We start from the raw sequence: 16,972 nt of genomic DNA, 5'->3' as shown, positions 1-16,972 counted from the left end.
CTGTGTTTCTGTCACCTTTGCTCGCTTATATGGTATCTGAGCAATACGAGTGCGTCCGTCCATCCAGGACGTTCGCTTGTTCTCATATAAACCACAATGGCCAGCTCAGCGCCGGCCCCTGAACAAGTGCCTGCGACTAATTGCACCTCTGACACCGAACTGGACATTGCCAAACTGCATGCGCTTCCAACCGAACAGCAAGACCTATTTTTGCTGACCTTCGTCTCCGACTTGCAACACCATGTCGAAAGCCTCTCTGCCGAAGCCCTGCCTGTGCACCAGGCCTCGATCAAGAAGGAGGTCATCAAGATTGTCGGGCTCGGAGCACCGACACCATCGCGCGTTGTCCGCAACACCCTTGGCAGAATCCTGGCAGATGCCTTTGGACGAGGCAGTCGGAGCCTGCTTTACGAGACTATAAACGATCTCGTGTCTATATTGAATACGGGAAAAAACGACAAAGAGGTGGGCGCAAGACACGCGGCTGTGGTGTGCTTGGGTGCTTTATTCCGCTCGGCCGGCGACAGTGCAATCAGTTTATCTGGTCTCGTTGTTGCGAGCCTGCTTAAACTTTTGAAGTCGTCACACACCGGGACCCGTGGCTGTGTGTTCAGAGCGCTTGATGCTTTGGTGATCGGGATTCAAACCAGCCTGGACGAAAGTGTGGCTCGAGACATCTGGAAACAAGCCCGGGGTGCTGCGGCGAGCGAAAAGTCTTCATTTGTGCAAAGATGCGCATGCTCATGTATACGCAGTCTAGTCACCGAGACAACTTATTTCAACAACTCGGCCGACTTTGACAGCCTCAAGAACAGTATGTGGAGGGCCATCGACAGCTCGACATCGTCTGTCAGGCATTCCGCCGCTGCAGCCATGGCTAGCGCTCTGGGACAGGCATTTTCAGACACTGGACACATAGAAGTCCCCGTCATACGAAAGCCCAGGAAGTCTAAGAAGCCTGGTGCAGATCTGGACGAGGAAGGAGAGCAAGACGGTGCAGCTTCTCCAGCTCCCAGCCAGGGCAAAGCATCTGTCCAATTAACCATGTCCCTGAACGAAGTCCTCCGAGTATTGTCGCAGCAATACTGCAAAGCTTCAACCAGCAATCGAGCACGTGCAGGCATAGCCATGTGCTACAAATACCTACTTCGCCTCCTCCCGCCCAAGACGTTGGAAGAGAGGTATGCAACCGTCGCCGCACATACGTATGACGACCTGCTCAACAATCCGACTGTATCGGCCAACCGTTACCGGCTGCTACTCACCAGAAAGATTGTCCAGTGGATCCTTAACGATGTTACGGGCCTCCTTACGGAAAATGCTCAGATAAACGCGGCCCGATATATAATCAATGATGTTCTGAAGAACTATCCTCAGGTGATCCCGGAGAGAAAGGAGCCTTCAAAACGGATATTGACAGGGGCACTATCGACCTTGACCGAGTTACTCTCAAGGCTTGGTCCTGCATCCAATGTTCTTCAAGACTCATGTCGAGAAGCACTCTTCCAAGTTGTGCAGCATCCTAGCCACACTGTCCAGAGCCATGCCGTGCAAAGCTTGAAGGCTTTCGTACTCGCATGCCCAAGCCAGCTAAATCGCAGCATAGAACATGCCATGTCACAACTGCAGAAAGAGTTCCAACCGTCAAGCGAGCCCAAATACCCTCATCGAAAGTCGCTAGGTTATGCTTCGACCATCGCTGTCATGATCAGTTGTGTTCGTCAGAAACCGCTGTACGGCTCGATTCAGATCTATTCCAATGTGTTCACCTTTGCGACAGAGCTCCTCAAGTCAAGCGCTGCTGCGGAATTGCGGGTGTCGGCTATGCAGGTCCAGGTGGCCTGGACTCTTATCAGCGGAATCACTGGTCTTGGACCAAGTTTTGTCAAGGTGCACTTGAATCAGTTGATGCTCCTGTGGAGGAATGCCCTGCCTCCTCCGCTGACACACGAGAACGCTGCCAAAAGAGGACATCTGGAACTAAGCTTCCTGTCACATGTTCGAGAGTGTGCATTGAGCGCTCTCTTGCTGTTTCTCTCGTCTTGTAGCACTTTGGTAACGACGGATGGTTCAAAGCGCATTTCAACGATGCTGCACAACACGATCCTCTTTTTGGAAAGCCTCCCGCCTACGAGAGAAGCAGACGATATCGCTCACCGCTTGGTACCGGCGCTGCAGCTACAAGATCTTACGATTCTTCTGCGCCGACGAGTCCTCCAATGTTTCACCGCACTGGCAAGTCTCAAGCATCTGGATCAAAGCGAGGTGGTATCGCACTCGGATCTTATCGGTCTCACTACAAGAACCTTCACTGATCCCGAGCGTCCCATTATGAAGAACTTAGAAACGTCCTTGACAAATGCTGCCAGCAACTTTGAAGGCCTTTGGACGACGAGCGACAACTGGGGCTTTGGGGTCTGCAGTGTAAGTGATAGCTTCGACACATATTTGCCATTCGAGAACCATGTGCAGCTGGGTCAAAGAACTTCGCCGGAGCAGGAGGTCTCCTTCCCTGATCTTTCCATCCAGTCTCCATCGCTGGCAGCGATAGAGCACGATCCGGTGCTGGTCATTAGGCATGGTTCAGATCCGCAGGAAGCGGAGCTAAGCTCTCCTGCAACCTCATGCGTAAATCTGGCGATCAAATTGTTCGCCATATCTCTCCCATTGCAGTCTCCCCGGGTCCAACAGAGTACGGTAGAGCAGCTCATTACAGCCATATCGCAGCCTCTTCAGCGTGAACCGGGCAAAAGGGCAGCGATGCAGATCAACTCAGCTCTGGCCTTCCTCTGTGCTTTGGCTGTGGCGAACAAGGAGACACCGTACCTGGCCGGTAAATTGAACGTGGACGCGATCGGACCAGTCATCGCTGAGCTTCTGGGCAGATACGTCTGCAATGGTGATCAGAATCTGCGCCATCTAGCTGCGCGAGCTATAGGCCGACTGTGCAATCTGGCCGGAACACAATTCACCAACAAGGAAGTCAAGGATCTCATTGATGTGATTGTGGCTAATCGTGACCCCAGTGCACGCGCTGGGTGCGCACTTGCACTAGGCTATATTCACGCAGAGGTTGGCGCCATGGCTGCCGGACTGCATATGAAGTCTATTGTTGGAGTGTTGCTCTCCTTGTGCAGTGATAATCACACCACAGTACATTACTGGGCACTCAGAGGCTTGGTTCTGGTTGCCGATTCAGCAGGATTGGCATTTTCGACATACGCCACAAGTACGCTAGGCTTGTTGGCTCAGCTGTACTCCAACGACACTCACAATGAGGAATCTGCGTCTCTAGCAGCTTCGAATCTTGAACTGGAGCTTTTCACACCAGAGGCTCTGGCTCAGTGCGTGGACAGCATTATCAACGTCATGGGCCCCGATTTACAGGATGTGTCGAAAGCGCGGAAACTGATACTAATACTGATTGGCTATCTGCAGAACGAAGCTTCACTGCGGTTGAGATATGAAAGTTACCTGTGTTTACGCCACCTCATGATGTACGCACCTGCTCACATTCAATTCTCCAAATACGTCCTGGACTTACAGGAGAATCTCTCTTCGGACGAGGAACTACTTCAATCATCAGCCATCAGAGGCCTGGGCGAATTGATGAAAAGAAATGCTTCCGAGGTTGCCCGAGTTGCAACGTCCAAACTGAGCGACGACTTGTGGCGTCGTCTAGATGACAACCCTAACGATCAATCTGTTCAGTCTTTGTTGCAGAACTGGATGCAACAGACCATTCTGCTCGATACAGCTGAGTGGATCGACAAATGCCAAAGCGTCCTTTCCAAGACAAGGGCCAAAAATTCTCCGCCACGTATGACAGCGGTTACGGCCAAGTCAGCAATGCCGGACCTGGCGGACGAGGAAGTTGCTGGCTTTGCCGCTGCCGCTCAGAGTGAAGCTCCTGAAGCAGCTCCAGACGGTCAAGAGTTCCTTCGTTGGCAGACACGGGATTTTGCGATGCGATTGCTTAGCGAGTCCATGGACATCGTCCAGGCGGCAATGTCTGCGGATCGAGTCATCCATGCAGAAGAAATTCTGCAAGCAAAAGTTGGGGAGGTGGTTCGGGTCGCATTTTCGGCATCCACGGCCAATGTTGTCGAGCTCCGCATTTGGGGGCTACGGCTGATTGACCAGATTCTTAAGCTGTTCGGAAAGACACCGGATCCCGATTTCCTAGAAGCTTCGCTGCTCGAGCAATATCAAGCACAGATCAGCTCTGCCCTAACCCCTGCCTTTGCAGCTGACTCATCGCCTGAACTGGCCGCCGAGGCTATTGGTGTTTGCGCCACTTTTGTTGCGACTGGTATCGTCACCAATGCAGACCGCATGGGACGCATCTTCAAGGTGCTCTCGATGGGCATAGATAACCTCACTCAGCAGACCCCAGAAGCTGCCATAGGCGATCTGAAGGACCTTAGTCCCAATGCCCAAGCTATGCTTAAGATGGCAATATTGTCTGGCTGGGCACAGTTGCAGCTGGCAAGTCATGAGCAAGCCTATCTGGAAGATATTCTTCAGCCATTCATACCTAAACTTGCACCTCTTTGGCTGACTTCATTGCAAGAGTTTGCAGGTCTTCGGTTCGAGCCTGAAATCTCCGACACCCTAGGAGGGGAGATGGTTGGAGGAAATCTGGATGAGCGATATGCTTCGTTTAATTGCGAAGTGCGTCTGAAATTTTATCAAAAGACTTGGCTCAGCATCGTCAACGCAATTGCGGTTCTCGTTGAGAAGGACAGTGAGTCGGTGTTTGACGCACTCGATAACAAACGCGTGAATGGAGCCGAGGACGCGTCAGCCAATGGCACGGTGGTTCAAGGGAGAGACATGAGTTTCCGAGAAGAACCTGTGGCATTCTTTTTCATTCTCTTCGGACTGGCTTTCGAAGCCTTGGTCACTCAAACCCGAGAAGATCCGTCTCAAGCTTTGTCAATATTGCAAGCATTGAGAAAGATCCTGACACCTCAGGTATCTGGCAATGCTATCTATGAAGACGCCGTCTTCACCGAAACCACCGACACGCTGGATCGCCTTGCTCTCACGAGCACGAGCGACACGCAGAGCGTTCTGGTGGAAATCGCTAGGAATCTCTCAATGGACCACCTCGTTGCCAAGAGTCAGGACCGCGATGAGAAGTTGTCTGACGACATCGAGCAACTCTTCGAGTTGACAAGGATCATTATCCTAGTCCTGACTGGCCTTGTGCCGACACTTGAAGATCCCCCTGGACCTGCCGTCCGCCGACTCGGAGAGGACAGTGTGGGACTCGTGCAACTATCTTTCCAGGCTCTGGTCGACGTGGCTTCTGTGTTTCCTTCTATCATTCGTGCCGACCTGCACGCCTGTATCTTTTACAGTTATTGCACGATTCTCGCCACAGGTGTATGCCAAGACGAGGTGATTCCTCGCATCATGCCTGTCTTCAAAACATTCCTGCAAGACGTTGTACGGTCGTCCAATATCCAGACATCTTCAAGATTGGTCCGTGGCTGCTTGCATCGGATGCTGGCAATATTGTCAGCTGCTCAACGACGAGAAAACGAGCATGCCATTGTCTGTGCCAAGAATACGTTGCTGTCGATTGCTGTTTTGATTACGACGGCGAGTTCTGTTGTGGCTGCCAAAGACGAATTGATTGATGGTGCATTGTTTGACATGCTGGACTGTCTTCACGATGTCGGTCTGGCCAAAATCACGACCGGGTGCCTGAGATCCTTGCTCATGACTCATCCCAAAACAGCTTGCGACGAGTACATAGGCAGAATACTCTGGGGTCGACTCGTTCCGTTTGTGACGGATCCAGAAGCTGACGATCCGGAAAGCGTCAAGGGTGCCTTGACCCAGGCCCTTGTGGCGTCTGTCGTGACTCTTGCAGGACCTGGACGTCTGGCTGCTATGTCCATATTGATACCTGTGCTGATGGTTCGCGCGACACAGGTCCCAGGGGGCTCCAATCTCCAGGACGTGCGGAAGGAATGCGCGGCACGACTTCTTGACCTTGTCGCTGTTGATCAGTTTGCTTTCAAGGCTGCTGTGGGATCATTGGGTGAAGAACAACGATCGGATTTGGAGAACCTGCTTAGAGCTGCCGGGGTGGGAGAGAAGCAAGACACGACGTCGATGGATAATGTCGAGTCAAGACCTGCGATTGAACTGAGGATGGATTTTGGATGAGACTTGGGACGATGAAACTTTGAAAAAGGACGGTATAGAATAGACAGAACAAAACAAACGAACTCAGCTGAATAACTTGACTCTAGTAGGCATTTTGGATGATGTGTGTGTCATGGACAGAGCACCTAATAGTACGAGTATCTTTTGCCATCAGTTGTAGAGACTAGGGTGGTAACGGGAGGAGAAAGTCGGCAGCCTCGTCTTGCTTGGCAATGGTCGGGGCGACGTCCGGACGGAGCATTGACTCCGGGGGAGCGAAAGAGTAAATTCTCGGCAAGGCTGTTTCAGTAATTATGTAGGGACGAGGATCATCGTCAATCTGTCGTCTCTCCCTGCCCCCCCCCTCTCTCTTTTTCTTCTTCTCAACCCAACACCTTTTGTTCCACTTCTTCTCTCTCTCCAACTTCGTCTGCCACCGGGGAGAGATAGATAAGACATTTTGACACGACGAGATTCATACATCGGGAAGGAAAGGACCAAGACGGTCCCGGTAGACCAAGGGTAAAAAGAGTCGAGGGTGAGATTCGAGAGTACTGGGTGATTGGTGACACTGGATTTGGTTCACGTCTGATTTTTACGCCATGGATCTCGACCCACCACCGCCGAAATACCAAACTTCAGACCCGACGAGTTTCGCGCACAAATCCGCGCGGGAACGATGGCCGGCCATCATCACGGGCGCCATCGACGACGTCGCGAGGACAGTGTCGTCGCTGCTCGACGCCGACGACAAGGATGCCATCGAAGAAGGTAAACGGATCGTCTCGAGCCTCGCGTCGCTCAAGTACGAGGTCCAGCACAACCGTGCGCTCGGCGAGATCGACGACGACGGCCACGCGGACGTGAAGTTGTACAACGACGAATTGGCCGCGAGGGACAAACTGGCTCGAGACGGGGTCAAGTGGCACGACGTCGAATGGCTGTACAGCGAATGTTACCTGTACCGACGCATCGGCGCGTTCTTCGGCACGGCCAAGACGGCGGCGTGGAGAGGCTACGACCCGTTCGCGAGGCAGAAGATGGACACGTTCCGGAGCAGCAGGAACGCCGTGCTCGAGCTGGCCGCGCGCTACAGGGAAATCATGACGCAGATCAGAACCACCGAGGACCAGCACCGCCTGCTTCCGAAAAGCGGCAGTGGTAACGGTGACACCGGGGCGGACGACGAGGCCGAGATCGAGGCGGAAAAGACGCTGTTTGTCGAAATGGCCGAGATTTGTCTCTGGGGCAACGCCACCGACCTGAGTCTGCTCACCTCCTTGACGTACGAGGATATTCAAAAGTTGCAAGGCAGCCAGGCGAGACGGGAGAGCGAGAAGAACGTCATCGTCAATGACTTGAGGAAGGCGTTTGAAGTCCTCAAGAAGAAGAGCGTCGAGCAGCAACAGCAACACCAACAAAGCAACAACAGCAGCACCAGTGGCACCGGCGGGAGACGCGTGGACATCGTCCTTGACAATGCCGGGTTCGAGTTGTTCGTCGATCTCGTGTTGGCAGGCTACTTGATAGCCGTTGGCCTGGCGACAGAGGTGGTCCTGCACCCCAAGAGTATCCCATGGTTCGTGAGTGACGTGGTCCCGGGCGATTTTGCGGCGTTGTTGGATGCAATGAGGGATCCAGTGAGCTTTTACGAGTCAAAAGACTCCGAAGGCGGCGGCGAGGCCTCGTCGACACCGACATTGACACAATCGCAAGAAAGTGACGTCAAGTTCTTGTTCGACGATTGGAAGAACCTACACGAAGAAGGGAAATTGATCCTCCGACCGAACCGGTTCTGGACGCACGCGGGCAGTTTCTGGCGCATGCCGACCATCGCCCCCGAGGTCGTGGAAGATTTGAAGGAGAGTGAACTGGTCGTGTTCAAGGGGGATTTGAACTACAGAAAATTGACTGGCGATGTAGGTGTTCTTCCCAACCCCTCCCCGACCCCCCTGTTCGTGTCACTGCTGGCCCCGTTACCCGTGCTCCGGTCACTCTGTTGATGCTTGACTTGACACGTGTGGACGTGCAGATGCATTGATGGATATAAAATTTGCTGATACTGATGATGTGGAATTTCTAGGCTGCCTGGCCGGCAACGACACCATTCACGACCGCCATCGGTCCTCTTGGTCCCGGGTCCGGATTGAGAGTTTTGGCACTACGGACGTGCAAGGCTGACGTCGTGGTTGGATTGCCAGAGGGCAAAGATGAAGAACTTCGCGCCATGGAAGGCGGCGGGGGAGATTCGGGAGCGAGGAAGTGGGCTTGGAGTGGGAAATGGGCCGTTGTGCAGTTTAGTGATGGCAAGGCGTGATTATTATAAGAAGGAAAAGACAAAGTTTGAGGAGGAGAATGAAGATGAGGATGAAAGCACACAAAGGTAGAGAGATAGAGATGAAGAATAGAGCAGAGGAGTATACGGACATGATTATGAACTTCTGTATGAACCTCGATCGGCCGTGAAAACTGCAAGGAGGTGTAGAAGACAGGTAGGCATACAGACTGTATCTTTGTCACAGGACTCGCTGATCCTGGTGAGAGAACCTAGTGGTAGGTATCCCTGTAGTTTCGTTCATCCCGAGGGTTTTCGGCGGGAAAAAGGTACGTGTGCATCCTTAGTGTTTCGGTTTCATCCAAGCGTTCATTCCATGCAACCTGGGTGCTCGTCGGACAAATCACCCACGGTGTGCATTCGCGGTAGATTCATTGATTCATCCCCTTGGAACCGGGAAAACGGGAAAGAGGAAATCACACCGTGTAGGATTCAGCGGGTTCACCGGTCCCTACCCAGATCACTCCGCCCGAAACTCATGGGCAACAATTGCCCGATGGTCATCATGACCATACCACTACCACCGCCGCCGCCGCCGCCGCCGCTCCCGTCCTTATCCTCGTTCTCGCCCTCCGAATCTATCCCGTCCTTCCCGTACATGTAGATCGGCAGGTCCTTGGACGCAAACTCGTTGATGAACTGCCGACACATGCCGCACGGGCTCGCGGGCGGGGAAATGTCGGTGGCGACCGCAATGGCTCGGAGGACAGGCATCGCGGGACGTTTGAGCGAGGCCACGATGGGCGCGATGGCGCATCGTTCCGCGCAGATGCCCACGGGCGAAGACGCCACTTCGACGTTGGCCCCCGTGTGGTACGTCCCGTCGCTCAACATGACACATGCTCCGACGCGGAACTTGGAGTATGGGCCTTTTTGAGTAGGTAGTCAACCGCAGCGTCGTTAGCCAGGGTACTTCGCACGCATTCATTTTTTCGAGCCGACGAGTGTAGTACTAGGAAATGGAAGTGTGGTGGGTGCAAGGGCTCCCTCACCAACCCCCCTCGCCCCCCAACATCCCAAAACATCTCAGACGGTGGACATCGATGGTGTCTTACTTTGTGGTGGTGGCGAACGTACTCGACATAATATGAACAGGACAAGGAGAGGGAAAAAGGGAGGGCGGACTCACAGTATGCATATTCCTTGGCTTCGATGGCTTTGGAAGCGAGAACCCGAAGCTCGTCTTTGGAGAGTGGTTCGAGAGTGGTTTGGGACGTCATTTTGGTGGTGGTGGTGGCGGTGGTGCTGGAGAAGACGAGCTTGATGGAATGTCACCAAGAGTACAGGTAGAGACGAATGTGGTTTTTCCCACGGTCGAGGGACTGATTAAGGTGGATGGATATCAGCATCCATTGCCAAGGAATCAGCGAACTGCAACCCAACTTCACGCGTTCAATTCCAGCCTTCCACTTTCAGCCTAGCGAGCCTGGCTTCACTGGGGGTAAGTCTTCCTGCGTTGCTCTCACGTTGGATCAAGACATATATGTACACTTGCGTTCATTCAAGATGTTATGGACCTGTACATATACGGGGCCACGTAACCCTTTACAGGTTCTCGCCCCCCCTCAACCTCTCTCGTCCTCCTCCAGCCTGTGGAGCTTCCTGTGCGGCCGCCTCATAAACCCCCAGTGACGACCATCTTGAGGGTCAGATAGTCGTCCAGCCCGTATTTACTGCCTTCCCGGCCGAATCCGGAGTGTTTCACGCCGCCGAAGGGCACCGGTGCGTCCGAGACCACCCCCGTATTGATGGCCACCATGCCAGTCTCAAGCCTCTCGCTCACGCGGTACGACCTTGCAAGGTCAGTGGTCATGACATACGACGCCAAACCGACGTCCGAGTTGTTGGCCCTTTTGATGACTTCGTCCTCGGACGAGAACTTCAGCAGCGCGGCGACCGGCCCGAAGGTTTCTTCCTTGGTGACCTGCATGGTATCGTCGACGTCGCCGAGAACGGTGAGCTCGTGGAAGTTCCGGCCCAAATGCGGAAGTCCGTTACCGCCCAGCAGGACTTTGGCGTTCTTGTCAACGGCGTCCTTGATGTGCGATTCGACCTTCTCCGTGCCGTTGGTAAGCGGCCCGTGAGTGATGGACCCATCGGCGACTGCCAGCGCATCTCCCACTCGGAACTTCTTGACTTCCTCGACCAGTTTCTGGCTGAATTTGTCATAGATGCCTTGCTGGACAAAGATTCGATTCGCACACACGCACGTCTGCCCGGTGACCTTGAACTTGGCAACGAGCAGGCTCGAGATGGCAACTTCGAGATCGGCATCATCAAAGACAATAAACGCCGCGTTCCCGCCGAGCTCCAGACTGAGCTTCTTCAGGGTACGTGCAGATTGTTGATAGAGCAGCTTGCCGACCCTTGTCGAACCGGTAAACGAGATTTTCTTGACGGTGTTCGACTCGCAAAGAGCGAGGCCGAGCTGAGGGGTGTTCCGAGCCGCTGTCACGATGTTCAACACGCCCTTGGGGATCCCAGCACGCTCGCCGAGGACGGCCAGAGCGCTGGATGAGAACGGCGTCAACCCGTCCGACTTGAGTACTATCGTGCAGCCCGCCGCCAACGCGGCGGCGATCTTGCGCACGCCCATGGCCAGAGGGAAATTCCACGGCGTAATGAGACCGCAGACGCCAATGGGCTCCTTGACGACTCGGGTTCGAGAGTTCGGCGTACTGTTCGGGATCACGTCTCCGTAGATCCTGGCCGCTTCCTCTGCGTACCATTCGAAAAAGTTCGCCGACAACCTGATCCAATGCCACATCGTCAACGTCGTTTTTCGCCGCGGGGGCTGGGTGTTGTGTCGATAAGCCTCAAGAAAGAAAAGGGGCGACTCACACGACTTCTCCGGTGGCATCGGCCTTGGCCTTGCCGTTCTCCAGGGTGATGATGGTACTGAGGTCCTCCTGGTTTTCCACCAGAAGCTCAAACACCCTGCGTAGAATCCGCCCGCGCTGCCGGCCCGACAGACGCTTCCAGCCCTCGAACGCGTCGGCCGCGGCTCCAATGGCATCGTTCAGGTCGTCGAATCCTGATTCCGGAACAGCCCCAATGACCGCGTCGGTTGCCGGGCTCTTGACCTCGAACGTCTCGCCCGATTTGGCCGACACCCATTGCCCGGCAATGTACGTCTTGTCGACCACAAAGAGACTCGGGTCTTTGAGCAACGAAGCGGAAACGGACATCGTGGTTGACGGCGGTGCAGAGGTGCGGTGTCGACACACGAAGACAGACGGTATCACTATCTTTTCACCGGTGCGCTTGGCTCAGTCACGCATATATGTGCCTGTCTCCCCGTTGTTTGATTCGGTTTTCGGGACTGCCCACCGATGCCCAGTAAATCACCTTTTTCACGGCTGTGGCTGACCGGTACCCATCTGGGGAGGTATTCATGAATTCAACTCCATGCCGTATAGATCGCCCAGTGCGACGAACTAAACCCTGTAGCGTAATTTTACCCGGTCCCTCCCAGAATACCTCTCCCTCAATCGCACACTCATGGCTGGAAGCACCCTGATGATGCTTTAATCACTGATCGAGGGTCGATCTCCGCTTCAGTAGTTTCCCTCATGTGGAGGCATAACGGCCAAGAGTTTACTCTCTTTGTCGTGGCCTGTGTGGGTGAGTCCCTTGGGCAACTCAACCTCACAGCAACTCTCACTCCAATCCATGGTTTCAATACCCCATGCAGCTACGTTATTTTTTTCTGAGTGTCGGAATTGTTTGAGCAAAAAGGACTGGCAAATCTCATGAGAGGGGGTGCCGATAGCATAGCTGTGGCACGCCTTCTGTCTTTGTCTGGCACTTGCGGCTGAAACTAAATTACATTGTCAGAGTACCACATTCGTGCTTGTTTCCTGTCCAATTTATATTAACCCGCCACGATGACAAATGCTCAACTTCCTCTGTCGTACTAATAATGGTGGGAAGGCTCCAGAGTCATGGAACCAGGGGCTACAATACATGGCACGCAAGCTGCCGTTGCAAAATTGGAATTACGCGTTCACCGAGAAGTGACATGTCCCGAGAAGTCACTCACCGACCCTTCAGACCCCCCTCGCTTCCTTCAACGGCCTCGAATGTTTGGGCGTTGTGGCTCGTCGAAAGGTGCAAACCTTCGACCACCACCTTGGGGCCGGTGAATGTCTTGCGCTTGCCCAGGAACCAACTCAACCCAATGAAAAAGAGCGCGCCTACCGCGATCACACTCAGGTAGTTCATGCTCTGAGCCTCTACGGGGAGAAAGGTGGGAAAGCAGAACCACACCATGTACATGGCGACCCAGAGGCTGGAGAATATGTTGCAGAACAGCCCCGTCCACTTTCCCAGCGCAAAGGGTCGAGGCGGTAAGATTTTGTCACGACCGCAGAACGCAACAATGGCCTGCGGAACCGTGTATGTGGCATTCAGACCCAGAATGGATATCGACAGGAAGGAGTTGAATGCGGTGGTGGACCCGATGTAGATCAGACCGTAGAAGATGGCGAAGATGCAGGTCAAAACAGTTGCGTTCACCGGCACTTTCAATGTGGGGTGGACTTTGCTGAAGAAATCACTGTAGGGTAGGCCGTTGTCTCGGGAAAAGGCCCAGACGAGGCGTCCGGACGTTGCGTAGCAGGAGATGGTGGCCGAAACGTACGCCAGAAACAGCCAGACAGTAAAGAAAAGAGCCGCTGAGTCGTTGTGAATCGCCTGGAAAAACACGGTCAAGTACGGCGCTGGACTGTTCATGACCTCGTCAAGATCGGTGGCGGAGAAGAGGAATGCGACGGTCCACACAAAGCCAGTGATCATCCCGATAACCATAGTCAGGCCCATGGCGCGAGGTACATTTCTCCTTGGATTGGGCATTTCTGTTTTTTTCATGCCGATAAATTTAGTCTCTGTCGCACATTCCAGCTCGGACACCAGCACTTACCTTCAGAGACATGGGTGGCCGCGTCAAGAGCAATGAAAGCGAACATGCCCTGGCCAACGCCGATAAAGAATGCAACTCCATCGATCCAGCCACTATTGTTCTTCCAGTCCGCGAAGACCGTCCGACCGGTCTGTTTGTGGTCGCTTCTCGCCAGCACGGTAATTGTTGATACGATGAATCCGATGATGGAGAGCCAGAAACAAGCAATCTCCGCCCGAGGTAGTTGCTTGGGAAACAGCGTTATCAAAGCCGTGGAGAGAATCGTAAGTGCCACGTAGATGAGATAGATTTGCCACTGTGTGGCTGCGAAGTTCGGGTGGTAGACAGCAGCCATGGCAGCGACGGCTTGTGCACAGAAGATGGCAGAACCGCATGCCAGCATCCACCAGGAAAAGACACTCACCCAGCCGATCGTGTATGAGACTGCCGCTCTGTATCTTGGAGGGGTGACCATGAAGGAGAAGCTATGAGCGTGTTAAACTGGATTTCAATCATCTCAGAGGATACGTACTGGTACTGCCCCCCTGAAGTCGGATAGGCACTGGCCAGTTCGGCAAGGCCCAGGGTGATGATACTGCATACCACAAAACCAATCACTAGACTCCAAACAACACACGTTGCTCCGCCGGCAATGAGAGGGATGACAAACACGGCCGAGTAGGCAATCCAGGAATTGGTGATGGTGAAGGCAAGAGACAAGGTGGACAAGATCCCGAACTGACGTGGCAATTCCCCTATGTGACCTTGAGCGCGAAGTTCCAGTTCATCGGCAGACAGGTTCTCTGAATTGAAGGCCACAATAGCCTCAGGCTCGGTGGTGGTTGGCGAAGAGCCCATGTTATGATCGGTTGTATCGTGATGTAGAATAGCTGAGAGGGATATCTCGTCAAGGGCGAGGCACACATGTTCACTTACATGGCTTGTTGTTAATATTATATGCGAGACATCGTCTCGCGCAGATGTGGCAGAGCCTCTGAGTCCTGAGTTCGTTCATTCTCACTTCAGCATGCATAGAGGTTTGTGGAGCCCATTTGTCTGGGGAAGACGACACGGAAGCGAGGCTGTTGAAGCCCACTAACTAGTCCGCAAAGTGTTAGCTTAAGCGGTCCTTATCAGTGAGTGGGTATTGAGACGGCAGACACGCCAGAGAAACCTAGACTACTCATAACACGGGAGATCTGTAAATCTCCCGAACTGGGAAGCCTAGAGAGATGACTTCAGGCTGGCTATCTAGGCGAAGTTGTGAAAAGCCACAGCTCCAAATGCCCGCCTAGATTTGCCTGTTCTGGGTTGTCCAGCCGTAGTCGTCTTCCAAGTCCGCCAAACTCGATCTGGCAATGCTGGTAGGATCAATGGTCGTTCATTTGCACTTTTGCCGGCATGTTCGAATGTGAACTTAATGCGTCCGATATGTGATGCGATTCGCGAAGGCGGTGCAACGAGTGTGCTCGGCCAGACTGGTGGACCGCCGAAGAGATAATATATACGGCTGTTCACGGGCTGCTACGTAGCAGACTGATCCGTCAACGAACGTTCCCGCCTTGCAAGCTTGTGCCCGGGCAAAAACTTACTTCTTTCATGATGAGCGTCGACGACAAAACCACAGAGCTAGACGCCCTTGTTGTGGGTGCAGGGTTTGCCGGCATCTATCAACTGCACACCCTTCGCAACCTCGGATACTCAGTCAAGGTCATTGACAAAGCAGAGGGTGTTGGTGGTACTTGGTTTTGGAACAGGTACCCTGGTGCTATGAGTGATAGTGAAAGCTTTGTATTTCGCTTCACTTGGGACAGGGACGACCTGAGAACGTACCCTTGGACCGACCGTTACTTGCAGGGGCCGGAAATCTTGAAGTATCTCGAACACATTGTGGACAAGCACAACCTTCGCAAAGACATTCAACTCAACACTGAACTGTTGAGCGCAGATTGGGACCCTGAACAAGACAAATGGCGCGTGACTACCAGCACCAACGAAGTCTTCGTGGCCCGTTACTTGATAACGGCACTGGGCTTACTTTCCACGGCTAAACTGCCAAACATACCAGGACTGGATGATTTCACAGGGGAAATCTGTCATACCTCGCGCTGGAGAGAAGATTTTGACTTGAGCGACAAGCGTGTCGGCGTTCTTGGTAATGGATCTACCGGCGTGCAAGTCATCACCGCGCTCGGCCCTCGGGTCAAGTCGTTGGTCAGTTTTCAGAGATCTCCTCAGTATAGCGTCCCCAGCGGCAATGGGCCAGTGACGCCAGAGTATCGCCAGTGGTTGAATGACCATTACGACGAGATCGTAGAGAGCCTTCCGAAAACCGCGACCGCCTTTGGCTTCACAGAGTCGACTACACCCTATGCCTCGGTGGAGCCAGACAAGCGTGAGGAAGTATTCCAACGTCTCTGGGATCAGGGCAATGGATTTCGATTCATGTTTTCGGGATTCTCAGATATTTCCACCAATAAGGAGGCTAATGAGGCAACCTGTAACTTTGTCAGGTCGAAAATTGCCCAGATTGTCAAAGACCCGGAAAAGGCCAGGAAGCTGATGCCGCAAGAACCGTACGCGCGACGGCCTCTCTGCGACAGCGGTTACTACCAACAGTTTAATCGCCCCAATGTCGACATCGTTAATCTCCGGGACACCCCAATTGACCACTTCTCCGCTACGGGCGTCGAGACGGTCGACGGTAAATTTCATGAACTGGACGTCTTGATACTGGCCACAGGTTTTGACGCCGTCGAGGGGAGTTACACCAGGATCCAACTCCACGGAAGATCAGGAGAGTCACTTGCGGATCACTGGAAGAACGGGCCAACGAGTTACCTCGGGTGCTTTGTTCCTGGGTTTCCCAACCTCCTCATGATTAGTGGACCTCAAGGGCCGTTCGCGAATGCGCCTCCGAACGTCGAGATGCAGGTCAATCTCAACAACGAGCTCATCCAACGAGCGGAGAGACTACGAGCGACGGGCAAGGCTGCCACCATCGAAGCGATCCCGGAGGCTGAGGCAGACTGGAGCGAACATTGTAACGAAGTGGCCCAGACCACCCTGTTCCCGTCCATCCCATCGTGGATATTCGCCAACGTGCCCGGAGCCCCTAAACCTATCCCTCGCTTCTTCCTAGGGGGTCTCGCCAACTTTATCGCAATCGTGGATGGCGTCGCCAAAGCAGGCTATGACGGGTTTGCAGCTCCTCTGGGAAACGGTCGGAAAGAGGTGTGCAATGGCTCTTCGAAGAATGGCTCACTGGACCATGTCACCTTGGAGAACGGCAAGGTCGAGGTTGCTCTTGCTTGAATTGATTCATTAGATAGGGAGCCAGTCTGATGGCACCCATTGATCACAGACGAAGCTCCAGTGTTGAATCTAGTCAGAGAATGATGGATAATTAAACGTATGGGTGTTGAAGCATCTGTCGTGGTTGTTCTGTATGGCAAGTAAACGGACGTTGAGATCGTGTGCGCCGTTTTGTAAGCAGTTTGGATCATGGAGTTTCTCTAGGTAGTTAAAGCAGCGAACACCCCCATTGAAGTACGGTAGTCAGGGAAGCGCTTATT

At 53.5% G+C, this 16,972-nt stretch overlaps 6 protein-coding genes across 6 annotated transcripts; 3 read left to right on the top strand and 3 right to left on the bottom strand.

Moving 5' to 3' along the window:
* Positions 1-96: 96 nt before the first annotated feature.
* PV08_00312 (uncharacterized protein) lies at positions 97-6,183 on the top strand (the record flags this gene model as incomplete). Its single annotated transcript, XM_016374678.1, has 1 exon — positions 97-6,183. One exon carries the CDS (start codon positions 97-99, stop codon positions 6,181-6,183), a length of 6,087 nt encoding a protein of 2,028 aa, XP_016239954.1.
* A 581-nt stretch (positions 6,184-6,764) lies between these two features.
* PV08_00311 (uncharacterized protein) lies at positions 6,765-8,479 on the top strand (the record flags this gene model as incomplete). The annotated part of the gene is made up of 2 exons (XM_016374677.1): positions 6,765-8,081; positions 8,246-8,479. The coding sequence occupies 2 exons, from the start codon at positions 6,765-6,767 to the stop codon at positions 8,477-8,479; spliced, it is 1,551 nt and encodes a 516-aa protein (XP_016239953.1).
* A 459-nt stretch (positions 8,480-8,938) lies between these two features.
* Positions 8,939-9,717, bottom strand: PV08_00310 (cytidine deaminase; the record flags this gene model as incomplete). Its single annotated transcript, XM_016374676.1, has 2 exons — positions 8,939-9,366; positions 9,627-9,717. 2 exons carry the CDS (start codon positions 9,715-9,717, stop codon positions 8,939-8,941), a joined length of 519 nt encoding a protein of 172 aa, XP_016239952.1.
* Positions 9,718-10,112: 395 nt separating this feature from the next.
* Positions 10,113-11,685, bottom strand: PV08_00309 (uncharacterized protein; the record flags this gene model as incomplete). The annotated part of the gene is made up of 2 exons (XM_016374675.1): positions 10,113-11,247; positions 11,339-11,685. 2 exons carry the CDS (start codon positions 11,683-11,685, stop codon positions 10,113-10,115), a joined length of 1,482 nt encoding a protein of 493 aa, XP_016239951.1.
* Positions 11,686-12,535: 850 nt separating this feature from the next.
* Positions 12,536-14,255, bottom strand: PV08_00308 (uncharacterized protein; the record flags this gene model as incomplete). Its single annotated transcript, XM_016374674.1, has 3 exons — positions 12,536-13,353; positions 13,419-13,882; positions 13,930-14,255. The coding sequence occupies 3 exons, from the start codon at positions 14,253-14,255 to the stop codon at positions 12,536-12,538; spliced, it is 1,608 nt and encodes a 535-aa protein (XP_016239950.1).
* A 744-nt stretch (positions 14,256-14,999) lies between these two features.
* Positions 15,000-16,712, top strand: PV08_00307 (uncharacterized protein; the record flags this gene model as incomplete). Its single annotated transcript, XM_016374673.1, has 1 exon — positions 15,000-16,712. One exon carries the CDS (start codon positions 15,000-15,002, stop codon positions 16,710-16,712), a length of 1,713 nt encoding a protein of 570 aa, XP_016239949.1.
* Between the last annotated feature and the right edge of the window lie 260 nt (positions 16,713-16,972).

Source organism: Exophiala spinifera, assembly GCF_000836115.1.
Source record: "Exophiala spinifera strain CBS 89968 unplaced genomic scaffold supercont1.1, whole genome shotgun sequence".
In the NCBI taxonomy this organism is placed as follows: Eukaryota; Fungi; Ascomycota; class Eurotiomycetes; order Chaetothyriales; family Herpotrichiellaceae; genus Exophiala; species Exophiala spinifera.
The sequence above is the reverse complement of the archived record's forward strand: the minus strand, read 5'-3'. Positions and strand labels throughout refer to the sequence as shown.